Consider the following 18,045-nt stretch of genomic DNA (forward strand, 5'->3'; position numbering starts at 1 on the left):
AAATGAACAATTTAACCCAGCAATGCTGAGAGAAATATTTGAACCAAAATATTTGGCTTCATGTGTGACAAAGGTTCTGATGGAGACTTGGTAAGATACAGGTTAAGTTATGGTGCTCCTTCGCTCTGACCCTTCATTAACAGATCCTACTTTCCAAGCGCCAGGTTTGAGAGATCAGATGACCATGAATACTAGAGAAATAACATTAAATATGTGGTCCATTTTGCAAAACAGAAAAATATTGGTGCCTGCCAGGTTAATTTTAACCACAGGTTCTTTAAAATAAATGGTCTGTAATTTAGTGGTAAATTCAATTACCAGCTTATAGTCAGACTTTGGAAAAGTTCTTTCTTCACCTGGTCTTAGTTGTTCTTGTTAAATGAGAATTTTATAATTGGTCAAACTAGCCTCTCTAGTGAATATTAAGTGATACGAATCCTAGGAAGATAGTGAGAGATTTTAATTGGTTAAAAAAAATTAAGTGGTAAGATAATGTATTAGTGTTTCCCAGAGAAACATAATGTATAGTGTGAGATGTATGTAGGTAGATGAGATAGAGAGAGTTTTTTTTATGCAATTGGTTTACTTGACTTGTGGGCATAAGTAAGTCCAAAATTCATAGGCGAATAGAGTAGAAACTCAGACAAGAGTCAATGTTACAATCTTGAGGTAGAATTTCTTCTTCTTTGGAAGCCTAAGTTTTCACTCTTACTGCTTCGATTGATTGAATGTGACCCACCCACATTATCAAGGGTAATCTTTACTTAAAGACAACTTATTGTAGATGTTATTAACTCCATCTATAAAATACTTTCTTCACAGCAACACTTAGATTAACATTTGATTATTTAATTGGGCTTGATAGCCTAGCCAAGTTGACACATAAAACTAACCATCGCAGATGCTAATTCTTACCAAAACACGTATTATTTTGATTAGTTATGTGGATATACATAGTTGCAAGCTCTGAAAGAAGGCTAACATGAACTCCCAGGCTGTGACTGTTAGGAACTGACTTTCAAGATATGTGGGGGTAATATTTAGATATAATTCCTTCAGTTACCAATAATATACTATGGAGTACCAAATAGCTGGAAGGAGAATATTTAATGCTCCCAACCCAAAGAAATGATAAGTGTTTGAGATAATGGATATACTAATTACCCTAACTGACCATTATACATTATATATATGGAAACATTACTATGTACCCCATGAATATATACAGTTATTGTCAATTTTTTTTTTAAAAAGGAAAAAAAAAAAAGACAATTCCTAGGTTATTACTTAGATTTGGTGAAGATAATACTCACCATTGTGACATGTCTCAGATTGTAATTGCATTTTCACACATCAACACAAAATTTTATTTATGAATAAAAATGAGTAAAACAGTACTTGAAAAATGAAATTGAAAACAGATTTAATAGTAAATTCAGAAAAATATATGTGCATTTCACTAATAGTAATGCCATTTATTCTATTTTTCTTCACAACTGGGATATATCAGTTTTCCATCCTGACACACTGCTTGAAATGAATGAGATTTTGTTGAACGATATCCATATTTACAATCAAATTCAACTATGTCACCTGTTCTTGAATAAAGCTTTCATTGGTTTGTCCACTTTAATTTTATATTATATTTTTCCATCATTTCTTGTGATATTACACATGGCTTTGAAAGTAGAAAAAAATGAACATAAAACATTAAGTAGTATGCAAATCTTTATAGACTCATAGACAGGTTTTCAAGTAGAATGTTATATGATGGTTGAGGAATTATTTCTCTAAATCCTTTCCAAACCAATGCTGTAAAAACATAATATAGATTTAAGTAAAGTTAAAATGGTAAACGATGTAAAAATGAGGTACTGTGTTTAATGGATGATAATTTAAAGTTATTACCAGATTCATAACATCAATTGTTATATTAAGATAGTTGTATTTTAGAACCTGTCATTGCTGTTTCTGTTTGATTATGATTTTGGTGAAAGAATCCAAACTTTCAGTAATAAGATGAACAAGAACTGGGAATCAAATAGAGAAATGTAATGACATTAATAGCTAATAATATGGTATTATTCACTTGAAATTTGAAGAGAAAGCAGATTTTAAGAGTCCTTATCTCACACACACACACACACACACACACATTTACACACAATGGTAACCATAGGTGGTGATGAATGTGTTAATTAATTTGTAGTAATCATTGCTTTATAAATATATCAAACAACATGTTATAGAACACGAATAGATTTTTTTTATTTATCAACTAAATGTTTTAAAATAAAACATAAATATAAAGAGAAAAATTTCTAAACTTTACATTCCATTATATAAACGTTTGGTAGGCAAGCATTCAGTAGAATGCTTGTTTGTTAATCTGTGAAAATTCTATTACAAACAGTGAAATATCAGACTCATCACACTGATTTTTCCAGACCCATGAGAATACTAAAGTACTTACCTAAGCATTTTGGTCGTTCTGACCATTGTCCATTTCTACATGTTACTTGATTATTACCCTCAAGTTTATACAAGTCCTGGCATTGATACTCAACTGACGAACCTGGAGCATATACTGACAACGGGAATGAAGTAATGTCTCCATTGTCAATAGGTGGAGGGGGCCCACATTTTTCTGCAAAAACTAAAAAAACATCATTTGATTTACTGGGAGAGCAAATAAAACTGCAAGTTCAAATAAGGCAAATACAAACTAGGCACTTTAAATTCTATCAGGGCTTTTGTGATTTGTGCTGAATGAAATGATTCCTGGAGTAAAATTTATCCTACAAACTGAAAGTTATATTTTAAGTTATTTTCTCCTGACTGAATGAACACATACAGCATTAACAAAGATGACACCTCACAGTATTCCAGGATTAAGAAATGTTTTTCTAAATGAGTATGTGCTAAACAGATAGAAAGCTATGACAAACACAGAAAGTTTCTTATTTTAAATTCAACATTCTTTGGAGTTTATTGGGTCCATAGTCATTTCATTCTTTATTTTCATTTGCCTTACAAAAGAAACATTAATTCCTTGAAAAATTTAAACAATACAAATTAATACAAAGTAAAAGGAAATTGCTGGATTCTTGGTATCGGCAAAATGAGGAACGAACTTTTCTACCTTTTCCTTATGCTAAGTACAACTCGAATTTTGGACACAATGTAAAAAAAAAAAAAAGAAAAGAACATAAGAAGACTCTGAAAGAGGCAGATCTAGCTAGAGACTTCAGGACTCAGGAATGATACAGCAGGGTTGTGTGGGTTTTCTTTTGGACTCCTGTATATCCTGGTTAGGACACTGGAGGAGACTGCAACCCAGTATTAATATGAGGTTCAGACAAAAAAAGAAAATCCCCAGAAGCGCCTACTTTCTATACCCAAAAGCCCAGGAAAAGAGCAGCCTTACAAGACCAGAATCATGTTTACCAATAACTTACATACTGTAGGAAAGATCCTAAGAAGCCAATGACCACCCTCCACACTCCCAGATAAACAGAGGTCAACTGTGGAACCTAAACTTTCACCCACATGGTCAAGTAACAAGACACCTCTCCCTTTCTCCATGATGTCAGCAGAAGCTAAGTGGGAAACCTGGGCTTATACCCGGCATGGCAGCAATGGAAGCTGCCAAATAAGACTTTTTGCAATCCAGCACTCAAAATATAACACCTAAAATATCTAGAATAAATTTAAAAATTACTCATCGTATTAAGGACCAGGAAAGTCTCAATAGAGAAAAGACAATTATTAATAACAGAAGACAACACTAAGAAGACACAGATATTGAAACTGATGGTGCTTTGAAAAGTCCGGTAGGAATTATAAACCCAAATAGTAAAACAAGAATTAAAAAAAAAACCACTGGATAGGCTTAATAATACATGGGGAGTTGACAGATGAATAAATTCATGAACTTCAATACAGAGCAGTATTAATTACTCAGTCTGAAAATAGACTGAAAACAGAAAGCTGAACTGAGCTTCAGAGACCTTTAGAATACAACAAACAATAACAAATAAGGAGAGGCGATCCAGAAAGAGAAAAGAAAAAGTACCGGACTGAAAACAATAAAAAAAAATGACTGAACACTTCCAAGATTGACCATAAGGCATAAACTAATAGTGACATGTAGAACCAACTAATACTGTACAATATTTTTCTCATAACTTGAAAAAATATATCAGCTATTTTGATTTAATTACATTAAATTGTTCCAAATCTATCAAAAATATAAGAAGGGAATGATATTAGAAGCCTGAGGAGATACTGGTAGCTGGAGTGCTTGAAATTACTCTTTTTTGCATTCACATCATTTATCACACATACTTGCCACCTGATATAGTTAGGCTTTGTGTCCCCACTCACATCTTATCTTGAATTGTAATCCCCAGGTATTGAGGCAGAGACACAGTGGGGGGTGGTTGGATCATGGGGATGGCTTCTCCCATGCTGTTCTCATGATAGTGAGTGAGTTCTCAAAAGATCTGATGGTTTTATAAGTGTTTGGAAGTTCCCCTTCACCCACTTGTCTCTCTCCTGCTGCCTTGTGAAGAAGTTCCTGCCTCCCCTTCTGCCATGATTGTAAGTTTTCTGAAGCCACAGCCATGTGGAACTGTGAGTCAATTAAACCTATTTTATTTATTTATTATTATTATTTTGAGATGGAGTCTCACTTTGTTGCCCAGACTGCAGTGCAGTGGCACTATCTCGGCTCACTACAGCCTCCGCCTCCCCAGCTCAAGTGATTCTCCTCCCTCATCCTCCTGAATAGCTGGGATTACAGGTGTGCACCACCATGCCCAACTAATTTTTATATTTTAGTAAAGACAGAGTTTCACCATGTGGGCCAGGCTAGTCTCAAACTCCTGAACTCAAGTGATTCGCCTGCCCCAGTCTCCCAAAGTGCTCGGATTACAGGTGTGAGCCACCATGTCTGGCCAAACCTACTTTATTGATACATTACTCAGGTTGGAGAAGTTCTTGATAGCAGTGTGAGAATGGACTAATACAGTCAATTGGTACAGTGGGCACTGCTATAAGGTACCTGCAAATGTGTAAGTGACTTTGGAACTGGGTAATAGGCAGAGGTTGGAACAGCTTAGGGGGCTCAGAAGAAGACAGGAAGATGAGGGACAGTTTGGAACCCCCTTGAGACTTGTTCAGCGGTTTTGACCAAAATGCTTATAGTGATGTGGACCATGAAGTCCAGGCCGAGGTAGTCTTAGATGGAAATAAGAAACTCATTGGGAACTGGAGCAAAGGTCACTCTTGCTATGCTGTAGCAAAGAGATTAGTGGCAATTTGCCCCTGCCTTAGAGATCTGTGGAACTTGAAGTTGAGAGAGATGATTTAGGGTAACTAGAGTAGGAAATTTCTAAGCAGCAAAATATTCAAGAGTGACAGACTATAAAAGTTTGCAAAATTTGCAGCCTGACCATGTAGTAGAAGAGAAAAACTAATATTCTGGGGAATAATTCAAGCCTGCTGCAGAAATTTGCATAAGTAACAAGGAGCCAAATGTTAATAGCCTAAGACAATGGCGAAAATGACTCTAGGGCATGTCAGAGATCTTTGAGGCTTTCCCATCACAGGCCTAGGAGGAAAAATAGCTTCATGGGCCTGGGCCCTGCTGCTGTGTGCAGCCTCAGGACCTGGTGCCCTGCTGAGTCCTAGCTGCTCCAGCTCCAGCTGTGGCTAAATGGGGCCAAGATACAGCTCACATCATTTTTTCAGAAGGTGCAAACCTCGAACCTCGGCAGCTTCCACATGGTTTTGTGCCTGTGGATAACGCACAGAAGATAAGATTTTGAGCTTTTTTTTGGTTCCAAGTGGGAACCTCTGCCTGGATTTCTGAGGTTGTATGGAAATTCCTGCATGTCCAGGCAAAAGTCTGCAGGGGCGGAGTCCTCATGGAGAACCTTTGCTAGGGCAGTGTGGAAGGGAAATGTAGGGTTGGAACCCCCACACAGAGTCACCACTGAGGCACTGCCGAGTGGAGCTTTGCATAGGGGGGTACTCTCCTCCAGACCACAGAATGGTAGATAAGTCAACAGCTTGTACTATGCACCTGGAAAGGCCACAGGCACTCAATGCCAGCCCATGAGAGCAGCCCTGGTGGCTGAACGCTGCAAAGCCACAGAAGTGGAGCTACCCAAGGCCTTGGTAGTCTACCCCTTGCATCAGTGTGTCCTGGATGTGAGACAAGGAGTCAAAGGAGACCATTTTTGGAGATTGAAGATTTAATGAATGCCCTGCTGGGTTTTGAACTTGCATGGGGACTGTAGCCCCTTTCTTTTGGCCAATTTCACCCATATGGGGAGAAAGTTGGAGGGAAATTATAAATCAAATTATTCCCGATTTTATAAATGGGTAACTAAATATCAAAGACTTTTAAAAAACCCATCTTCTAAGTTTTTTGAACCTTTCCATTATTCTCATCTCTATCACTAGTATGTTTATAAAAACTCATTATGAATATCTTCTGATTCAATTAGAAATAATTATGTATATGAATATGTGTTGATTTTTCTTATTTAATCATCTCTCATTAATGTTTATTTCATAAAAGTATATATTAATTCTTACATAAAATACATAATTGACATTCAAGACAGAGTAAATAATCTGAATAAATCAAGTATACACACAAAAAACAATTGAAATATTTTCTAATTAATAATCTCATAAATATTATTTAAAGTGACTAGTTTTATGTACTGTTATTGGCACTTTAATGGTTTGATTGCAGTTTACTCGAGCAAATCCCACTAGAATGTGACTCATTTCACTTACATAAAACTTGTATCCCTCAATCTCTGTATTTTATTCCAAGATTTTGGATGACAATTCTTTATTGATTGTCATCTTTTTAAAAATCTAATTGTAAAAACAAAATGCCATTGAAAATAATTGATCTGGCTGGGTGCAGTGGCTTATGTCTGTAATATCGGCACTTGGGAGGCCAAGGTTGGCAGATCACCTGAGGTTGGGAGTTCAAGACCAACCTGGCCAACTTGGTAAAACCCTGTCTCTACTAAGAATACGGAAATTAGCTGGGTGTGGTGACACATGCCTGTAATCCCAACTACTCAGGAGGCTGAGGCACAAGAATCGCTTGAACCTTGGAGGCAGAATTTGCAGGGAGCCAAGATCACACCATTGCACTCCAACCTGGGCAACATAGTGAGACTCTGTCTCAAAAAAAAAAAAAATAATAATAAGGAAATAAGTGAGTAATTAAGTAAATAAATAAATAAATATAATTGATCTTGGCTGATGTAGGGTTTCCCAGCTGCTTCATTCATATGTGGTTATTGCATGGTGTTGTAGAAGGAATAATGGCTCCCAAAGATGGCTCTGTACTAATCCCTGGAACATAGATTACCATAACTTGCAAAATGTTACCTTAGATGAAAAAACAGACTATGCACCTATCATTATGAGTCTAGTTGCCCTGAAACTTTATTAACTCTCCATGGTGTTCTTGAGCTACCATTCAACCTTGGACATAGACTATTCTGCTGAATTCTTCCACTTTGGAGATTCTGACTTCCTCCATCTACTCTTATAACCTCAATATGTTGCCTTATGCTTTTGGAATAAGCAACAGGCAGAGAGGGAAAGGTAGCAATATTCTGAGAACTTGAACAAAAAGATGTGTTCTTTGTCAGACTAAATAAAATGGGCTAAGTTTTGAAGCAACTTTATCTTGGCAACTTAGTTTCTAAATGTCATTACTCACTGAATGGAACCAGAACTTATTGAAGGTATGGCTGATTCTAGTTCTTGGACAGGGAAAACATGAATTAAACCTGGGATATTTTTTGTGTCACAAAGCAACAGACTTAATCAAAGGCTAACAAAGTCTTACAGACTGTACACAAGAGAGAGCCAGCTTGTATGGGATACAGCTGGTCAAACTTAATTTGTCAAGCTTCTAAAATATAATCGTTGGGCTGACAATAGCCATCATCCCACAAATTGAAGAGCGCTTGTTCATGACATAGAGAGAGCATGGAAATATTTATGCCATCATTGAAGCCTATAAATCCTGAACCCTATTCAATCACTGGAATTATCTGGTATTCATAACATTTGTTCTTTTTTTTTTTTTTTTTTTGCAAATGTTAATCATGTTTAATCCTATAGTAATAGAAAGATACTATGATTTAACTATTTACCGAAAAACTATCACAGTTTCAGTTGTTTTAAGAAGACTCAGTTTTCTAGAAGTTTAAATTTAGTGAAGACAGGGTCTCACTCTGTTGCCCAGGTTGGAGTGCACTGGTGCAGTCATAGCTCACTGCAGTCTTGAACACCTGGGCTCAAGTGATCCTCCTGCTTCAGCCTTCCCAGTGGCTGGGACTACAGGCACACACCACTGTGCCCTGCTCTAGAGGTTTTAAATTAAATATTGAAGATGTGGAATAATATTTGATAACATAACATCTTTTGAAAAGCATACCACAGATTCTATTTCCTGATAGGATGGAATAGCTGGTATCAACATAGCATCCCACTGGAAAAACATTAGAAAACTGTACAAAATATATATCAAGAACACTGGAAATCTCCCAGCACACAACCGTGATGACTAAGAAAATGAAAAAACCTCGAAACCCCAAACTACCATAGCACACAGCCCCATCTGTTTGCTGGGAGGCCTTTCTCAGACTCTGTGCTGTGAGGGAGAACCCAGGAAGGACTCAGTGGTCTTCTTGAGTTGAGACTAATAAGGTCAGTCTTGGAGACTACGGTGGCCAGAAGTTACTGGGCATAGTAGCAGAGAGAAAGTGGTATGAAGAGAAAGAGCTGTAGAAGTTTCCATGGGGCTCCTTGTGTTTTTAGTTGAATACTGAGCTGTGCAAGCATAGGATGGAATCGTATTGGGCTGGGCGAAGAAAAATTACTGAGGCGCTCTAAAGACGAAGAATTACAAGAGTTCACACAGAACTGGGAGGCGCCATCATTTATGCCACAGGTTTCCCAAAGAATCGTTTTCCAAATGCTAAGCCGCTCACAAATAAACATACCTCTCAGAAGTATGGACTTTCTAAAACGTAGGAATTGATGATTTATTCAATAAAGCATAAGAATTTAAATAAAGATACATATTAAATGCTGTCTTACTTACAAGACATTTTCATTAGAATTTGATTTATTTTCACTTTAATACTTCAGTTTTGTAACCATTTCTTGTCAACTAACCTGACACTATAAACCACACACAGGCATTACTTAAACTTCAAGGGATTATATTCAAGGTGTATTCTTGTTTAATGTTTTTACTTATCACATACATTTGATTTATATAGTTAGGCAAACTATGTTATTGCATATCCATTTAGACACAATTGGAACGGAAAATCAAATGAATAATGATAGAAGTATGTGGTAAAACCTATATTTAACCTATATTTAATTTGTAAAAAAAAAAGATTTATTTTTTTTTAAACTTTATAATATATAACAGTATCTGAGAGAACAGCGTTGTACTTACTAGTGGACCTGCATTTGGGAGGAGCAGACCAGCCCCGTTCCACACATGAAATATTGTTCTCCTTGTTTTGAAGGCTGTATCCTGTGTTGCAAATAATTCGTACAGTATCTCCTTCCAGATGTGTTTGTCCCGAAGATTCAGAATGACCATTTTCCACAAAAGGAAAGAAACACAGTCCTAAGGACCCCAAAACGGATTAATATACAAGATGGAAGTAGCAAAGAAAAAGTACAACTGCATTTTAAAATATTTTAATAAATCGAGTGAAGTGACTCATGCTGGTAATCCCTGCACTTTGAGAGGCTGAGGCGAGTGGATCACTTGAGGCCAGGAGTTTGAGACCAGCCTGGCCAACATGGTGAAACCCTGTTTCTACTAAAATTACAAAAATTAGAGGGCATAGTGGTGCGCACTTGTAATTCCAGCTAGTCTGGAGGCTGAGACAGGAGAATCACTTGAACTCAGAAAGCAGAGGTAGCAGTGAGTTGAGAAGGCGCCACTGTACTCCAGCCTGGGTGACAGAGTCTTACTCTGTCTCAAAAAAAAAAAAAAAAAGGAAAACTTTCAAAGCTGAAATCAAATATAAACATTTTCAAAAGACTTTAAGTCATGCTACTATATATATATATGCTGAAATGTATTTTTGTTTCTTTTATATGTACATATAGAAGAAAATATTTCATGTTGTTGCTCTATGGTTTTTATAATAAAATATTTTATGTTTATAAACTATTTTAGGGACAAAAAACATCTTCATATATCTATTTCTCTCTTAACTCTCATAAATGTTTCTTAGGAGAAAGATCATTGCTACTTCCTTTGTTGCCTCATCTGTCTGTCTCCTAATTGTTTTCTCTTTTAATACACCTGTTATCATTGGAGTCTGCTCTCTACATTTATTGGAGTATTAATAGCTGCACTTTGAAGGACCAAATAAATGATTTATTGAAATATAAAAGTGAAAATGCTAAACCTCCTTGCAACGTGCAGAAGAATGGTAAATTCAAAACAGAATATGTATAAAAATGGCATTTTAAAGGAAAACTATGATCAGACTGCTGCCAAATGAATATTAGTAAAGAAATATTAGCAGTCAAATATATTAATCATCAGTCTAAAACAATTAATATATTTCAACACGTAGAGCATTTCCATGTAATGCAAGACAGTTGACATATTTATTCTTCATTGATTCTCATAGGAGGCATCTCAAACTTGGAGGACTGTATCTCCCATCTTTCCAGCTCCTCTGGTCACTGCCCCTGTGATTATCAAGACCTTATGGTCTTGTCTGGCACATCCTTCTTTATTCACTGAATGACATCCATTTAATGAACAGGGCATTTACTCACTGAGACACTTTGGTGTTGGTGATCATCCTTCTTCCGTGCATGTTATGCGAGTCCAAAAGGATTTTGACGGAGACACAAAATTACATTCACAGGAGTAATAGAAAACTTCCCCTGTAGGAACTTGGGAGAATGGCTTATGTTTTTCTTCATCATATAGAATTCCATGTTTTATTTTTGGAAAATCACAAAATGTTGCTGGGAAAATAACACAAAACTGTAGAATTACATAATAAGCTACATAAATAAATCAGTAGATTATATTTTAATCATCTCATTTACAGTTTTTTTCTTTCATTTAGCTTAAATGCCTTTAGCTTAAATGCTTTCCAGTGTACAAATTAGGAATGAAAAACCATCACTAATTACGGGTACAAAAGTATTTGAGGAGGTCATTGTTAATGCATATAAAATTTATATTTTGGAGTGATATGAAGTATGAACTCTCCTGCAATTTCTTCAAGAAGAAAACCCTCACACCACAATTTAAGAATGAAGCAGAGTATAAGAGTAGCAAATCTTCCTTATCTGCATAGTATACAGTAGAGGAGTGATAAGGTTGCTCTTAGCTCTCAACTTACTTATTTTCTCTATTCTCATTGACCGTCATAGGTATCTCCACCAGAAACTCTGCCCTATTTTTTTTTCTGGTGCAGTAAAGATGTTGGGTAGGTAGTTTTGTTTTTTGTTTACTAATATCATTTTGAATATTTTCTGGTTACAAAGTTAATATAGTTTCAGTGGAAATAATTTAGAGAATATAAGAAAATCACTAAGAACAACTCAATCAAGATAAATTTAGAGCTAAACTCTGCTAAATGTTGTATATACAAATATGTATTTGTATATTTGTATTTATATGTGTATACTTGTATTTTGGTTTTTATAATAAAATATTTTATGTTTATAAACTATTTTAGGGACAAAGAACATCTTCATATATCTATTTCTCTCTTAACTCTCATAAATGTTTCTCAGGAGAAAGATCATTGCTATTTCCTGTGTTGTATAGCATTTACATTGTATTAGGTATTATAAATAATCTAGAAATTACTTAAGTTACTTAAATTGTATGAGAGGGCTGGGTGTGGTAGCTCATGCCTGTAATCCCAGCACTTTGGGGGTTGAGGCGGGTGGATCACTTGAGGTCAGGAGTTTGAGACTAGCCTGACCAACATGGCGAAACCCCATCTCTACTAAAAACACAAAAATTAGCCTGGTGTGGTGGTGTGCTCCTGTAATCCCAGCTACTCGGGAGGCTGAGGCAGAAGAATCACTTGAACCTGGGAGGGGGAGGTTGCAGTGAGCCGAGATCACGCCACTAAACTCCAGCCTGGAGGCGACAGAGCAAGACTGCACCTCAAAAAAAAAAAATAAATAAGTAAACAAATAAATAAATAAAATAAAATAAAATAAAATAAACTGTATGGGAGGATATGCACAGGTTATATAAAAATACTACACCATTCTCTCTGAGAGACTTGAGTATCCTTGGATTTTGGTATCTACTGGGGGTGGGTAGAGTCCTGGAACCAATTCCTTGAGGATACTAAAGAACTACTGTATATATGTATATATGCATCCATACGCACTACGGTGCAAGATACATTAAAGCAATGTAGAAAATGAGTGAAATCTTCGTACTTTTTGACTCTTTTTTGTGTACACATACATATATACACACACATATTTTTTAGTAGACTTTATTTTTTATTTACAGGTTTTTCACAGCAAAATTGAGTGGAAGGTACAGAGATTTCCTACATACCACTTCCTCTTCCCTACCACATGGATAACCTCCCACACCATCAATATAATTATCACCCAAAGTCCATAGTTTATGTTAGGGTTCACTCTTGATATTGTACATTCTATGGGTTTGATATACTTTATCTTTGAGTAAGTATTTAGCTCAATATATTTCCTCAATATAATACTGCTCTTTGTTTTTATCTCAAGATATTTTTGCAATATAGTACTGCTGCATAAGGAATAATTTTATTTTTCACCTTATTTGGAAGATGTGTGCAGAAATTAAGCTGACAAATCAAGAGAAATTTCTCTTTTTCATCTATCTACAAGTAACGTTTAATGTTACACAATATTTGAAATATTTTCACCTCGTGAAACCTGAAATTGATTGTCTGTTTAAAATTTGACATTAGATAGTTTTGGTAAAGGTATTGAGGGAAAGACTCCCGTCTTGATAGTATTAACCTATCATAACTCTTTCGATTATCCTTCACTCCTCCAAAATTATAGTAGTTTATTTTCATACATTTGCACCTACATATTCTTTGCTATCCAGAATAACTTGGTTTTCCAGAACTAACTCTATGACATTCATCAAATATTCATTGTGCATATCTGCAGTGGTGCTAGCTAGGAGTGTTAATGTCTTTTTGCAAACCTCCTTTACACAACCACCCACTTCAAAAGTAGAAAATAATTTTTCTTGTCTCAACATTCTGATAGAATACTATGAATATATTTCTTCTGGGATATATATACACACACACACACACACGTATACATGTATACACACACACACACACATATGCACACACACACACACACAGTCATACAGTTATTCAACACATAATGACATTTTGGTTGATGACTGATTGCTTATATGACAGGGGACCCATAAGATTAGAATGTAGCTGAAAAATTCCTATCACCTAATAGCCATCATAGCATTGCAGTGCAATATATTACTCACATGTTTGTGGCACTGCCGGCGTAAACAAACCTACAGCATTGTCAGTCACATAAAAATACACCACACACAATTTTGTACAGTACGTAATACTTGATGATGATAATATAGAAGTGTTACTGGTTAATGTATTTCATATACTATAATTGTTATCAGTATTTTATAGTTCACTTCTTCTATTCACTGTTTTACAGTTAATTTTTCCTCAGGTCCTTCAGTAACTATTCGAGAAGAAACCTTTGTTATCACAGGAGAGGTCAGCTCCATGTGTGTTACCACCCTGAAGACCTTCTGGTGGGACAAGAGTGGAGGAATAAGATAGTGATATTGATGATCCTGTTCCTTTGTAGGCCAAGGTTAATGTGTGTGTTTGTGTCTGTTTTTAACAAAAGGTTTAAAAAGTAAATAAATAAGTAAAATATTTAAAAGAGAAAAGCTTATAGAACAAGAATAGAAATAAAAAATCTTTTGTACATCTCTACAATGTTTTTAAGCTAAATATTATCTCAAAAGACAAAAGGAATTAAAGTTGATGAAGTAAAACGGTTAATATAAACTAAGGTTAATTTATTATCGAAGAAAAGTTTTAAAATAAATTTAGTCTATCCTGGGTGTACCAAAAACTCAGTAATTAGCACTAAAGAACTTATCCATGTAACCAAAAACCACCTGCTCCCGCCAAAACTATTTAAATAAATAAATAAATTAATAAAATAAATTAGTCTAGCCTAAGTATACAGTGTTTATTCCACCTCCACTAGTGTATGGTAATGTTCTAAGCTGTCATATTCACTCACCACTCATGTAATGACTTACTGAGAGCAACTTTCAGTCCTGCACACCCTATTCATGGTAAGAGCCGCATACAAGTGTGCCATTTGTAATGTTTTATACTGTATTTTTATTGTATTTTTTCTATATTTAGATAAACATATACTTACAATGGTGCTACAATTGCCCACAGTATTCAGTACCGTAACGTACTGTACAGGTTTGCAGCCTAGGAGCGACAGGCTATACCATATGACCTAGTTAGGTAGTAGGCTATACAACCTAGGTTTGTGTAAGTACACCCTACAATGTTTGAATAAGAAAGAAATCGCCTAAGGATGAACTTCTCAGAACGTGCCCCTATCATTATGTATGACTGTTTATACACACACACACACGCACACACACACTCACAGTCACATATAGTCTTGCAATTTATTTGCCTATTTACATTTTGCTTTTCTTTGGGACACTAGAGTAAGTTGCAGTGAGGTGTGGTTAGGGTTGTCATTTTCTTCCAGCTTCTTTGCTACATGAAGCACAACATATTGCTTGATAAACATTTTGCTACTGGAAGCATGCAGTTTTCTATGTATACAAATGTGTTGCTTCAGTGTGTTGTTTTTGCTGTTTGGCAGGGCTCTCAATAGACACCTAAAGGACAGTGTAACACACATTTACAGATCATTTAACATCTAGGCAACCTTTAGATAGAATGTCACTGAAGTTTCTCCCAGAGACTGGATTGAAGCTTCAACATTTTTTTGGTGGGGGGAGGGTTAGGAATTGTCAAAATTCTGTATATTTCTCTCATATTTTTCACTTGTCTTCCTCTGTTTCCCCCTTATTTAGAAATCCTCTTGTAATGCCATTTGTAATAGGGGTATAAGCCACTTAATGAATACCATAAACATAGACTTAAGAAAAATCAAATACACTCGTACAGTCGCACTCCTGTGATTACAACTCAGCACTAAAAGTGAAAACAAAATAAAATGAATTTCAAACCAATAGAAATAATGCTTTGCAATATTTCTAAGGGCAAATATTTAAAGGAAAGAATTTTATTGTTCATGTCGTTCTCTTATGTCAGGACAGACGAGAAACTGTTCAAATAAAACTTCAAAGGTCTGTAAACATTAGGAAACAGCAAAACAGTAAAGTAAAAACTTTCTGGAAATCAAAGAGCAAAGCATAATGATCGAAACTCCATGTACACACATAGTTTAATTAGTGTCCTAGACCTTGGTAGAGATTTTATTTGCAATTCATGTGGTATGGTGGCCTTAATTTCAACATGAAATAAAATAGGACCATTTATAAAATATCATAAGAAGCAGTTTGTAATATTATTAAAGAGGTGATACATTACTTCATTCTTGATATTTAAGAGCTCAGAAGGAGCAATTTCTTGACAGTTCACTGGTTTATATATAAGTGATATTTTCTATTGTTTCAGTAAAATATATTTCCCTCTGTTGAATGATAATTAGATTGAATGGGAATTCCATTTAAAATTTAAAGACCTTTAAAATTTACATGATCAAATCTAAGAAAATAAAATCCTAAAAGCATTTTGAAGGTGGCCAAATCTTTTTGAGATTGATTTTTCTAGTTAGTGGCATTGCAGAGTTTATGCAGAATTACACTAATACTTCACCTTGCCACTGTGATTATAGCAGATTTTCCCTCATTTAATTCCTCTTTACATTCTCTATTTGGCGGCCATTTACCTTTGCAACTTAGAGGATGGAGAGAACTAATTTTATTCTATTTTCCTGCTAATTGCATGTTAGAAAGTATTTCCATAAAATAGATTAACATTATAAATCATTTAAAATATTTTCAGCTATTTATTCATTAAAAAATATATAAGCATACACACCAAAACGGATAAATGTATCTGAAAAAGGAACTAAACATTCAGGTCTGCTTTCAACTTACCTTCTCCCCCAACAGAGGATATCTGTGAGATTAGAATTACACTGATCATGAGCCACATGCCTGGTAGTTCCAATCTTATATAACTAAAAATACTTCAGTGGTGGTGGTGTTGCTTTGAATCCTCTTTCACTAACACTTATGAGCATGACTTTGAATTTCAGCGTACTAACTGGAAGCTAGTTTAGTAATGTCCTTTGTGGTAAACATCAAAGTTCATGGAGGGTTGTGCAAAATAAGCAAATAGTGTCTAATCAGTGTTTTCATAATAATACTCTGAATTTATCATGTAATATTTACTTGAGCAAAATAAAAGCTGTTCAATATCCTTGCTGTGGTCCCTGAGTCTCTGAGTTTGGAATATTCAGAAATGGGCCATTGAAGAGGAAAGAGGAAGCCCCTTCTTTTTTCTAACCAAGATTTCAGCTACATCAATAGTCAAGCAAGTGCAGGTGATCAGGCCAGCATCACTGTTCTAGTTGTAAATTCCACTTAAAACTGGTATTAAGAATGAGGTAACTTCAGACCATCCTGGCTAACATGGTAAAACCCCGTCTCTACTAAAAATACAAAAAAATGAGCCAGGCATGGTGGCGGGTACCTGTAGTCCCAGCTACTCGGGAGGCTGAGGCAGGAGAATGGCATGAACCTGGGAGGTGGAGTTTGCAGTGAACCGAGATCCCACCACTGCTCTCCAGCCTGGGTGACACAGTGAGACTGTCAAAAAAAAAAAAAAAAGATAACTTCTTAATAGTTTTCATATTTTGTAGACTATAAAAAGTCAAATCAAGAATAATTTATGGTATGTAAATGTTCCTGAAATTTTGAACAAACAAATTTTACTTCAAAATCATTTTGTTCAGATGGTACTGTGAGAATGGGTATTTGTGGGTCTTGGTATATTCACTCACCACCAAAAGGCAGCAATAAAACTGGATAAAATTATAAAAATAATCTCTAGAAATTGGCCAAAGAGCATACTGTTGGGAAATATTTATTCTAGAAAGTCCACATAAATATCAGTAAGAAGAGTGGCTGCTTTTATCCACCTTTGTCTTGCAGTCCAGTTCTTTAGCTCAGAAGTTGAACCCTGGATAGGCAAGCAGTCTATGTGGACTGGAAGCTCTGCTGCCCCACTGAAGGGGAGTTACTTCACAGCATGGAAAAATCCCTACCCAAGGATCCTATTGAATACAAAGAGGTTACAGTGGGAAGCAAGTAGAGAAGACTAGTATGTGTAGAGGATATTAGCTGGGGCAAGCAACAAAGTGGCCAGTCAGCCAGAAATTTAATGGCATAATTTGGAGAAAGGGACAGCCTAAGGACTCCCACTAAGATGAAACTTACTGACGGTGGTTCAGAAGTCAATGGGAATGCACATAGCTATGTTCAATCAAGAAACCAGAGAAGTCTCTGTGAGCTACTAGTAGTCTCCGCTATTGATTCTAGTCTATCTAAACTTTGTCATTTCCAATTAAACTACCTAAATTATCTAAATATTAAGTGTCACACTCTAGAGCATTTCAACAATCTTTTTAGCTCACTTACTGTACTAAATTCGTTCCAACCATTCAATGTCCCTGACACTTTTTCACTATTCTTTTCCCTTCACTTTCTCTCTTCCCACCATACTCAAATTAGATTCAATGGTTCATCAATGTAAGTCAATCCCTTGCACACATTCTCCTGCCCATTCCTTTCTTTCTATCAGTAATCTAAGTGTTAGAAAACCTCAATCATTTGCA

The 18,045-nt window shown here is 35.6% G+C and overlaps 1 protein-coding gene across 1 annotated transcript; it reads right to left on the reverse strand.

Annotated features, from left to right (window-relative positions):
* Window positions 1-1,480: 1,480 nt before the first annotated feature.
* Window positions 1,481-16,417, reverse strand: CFHR2 (complement factor H-related 2). The gene is given in 5 exon segments (XM_011995761.1): window positions 1,481-1,680; window positions 2,474-2,656; window positions 9,521-9,697; window positions 10,873-11,067; window positions 16,304-16,417. Coding segments are annotated over 5 exon segments (813 nt in total). The 5' UTR covers window positions 16,362-16,417.
* Between the last annotated feature and the right edge of the window lie 1,628 nt (window positions 16,418-18,045).

Source organism: Mandrillus leucophaeus, unplaced genomic scaffold (genome assembly GCF_000951045.1).
Source record: "Mandrillus leucophaeus isolate KB7577 unplaced genomic scaffold, Mleu.le_1.0 Scaffold1132, whole genome shotgun sequence".
Classification (NCBI taxonomy): Eukaryota; Metazoa; Chordata; class Mammalia; order Primates; family Cercopithecidae; genus Mandrillus; species Mandrillus leucophaeus.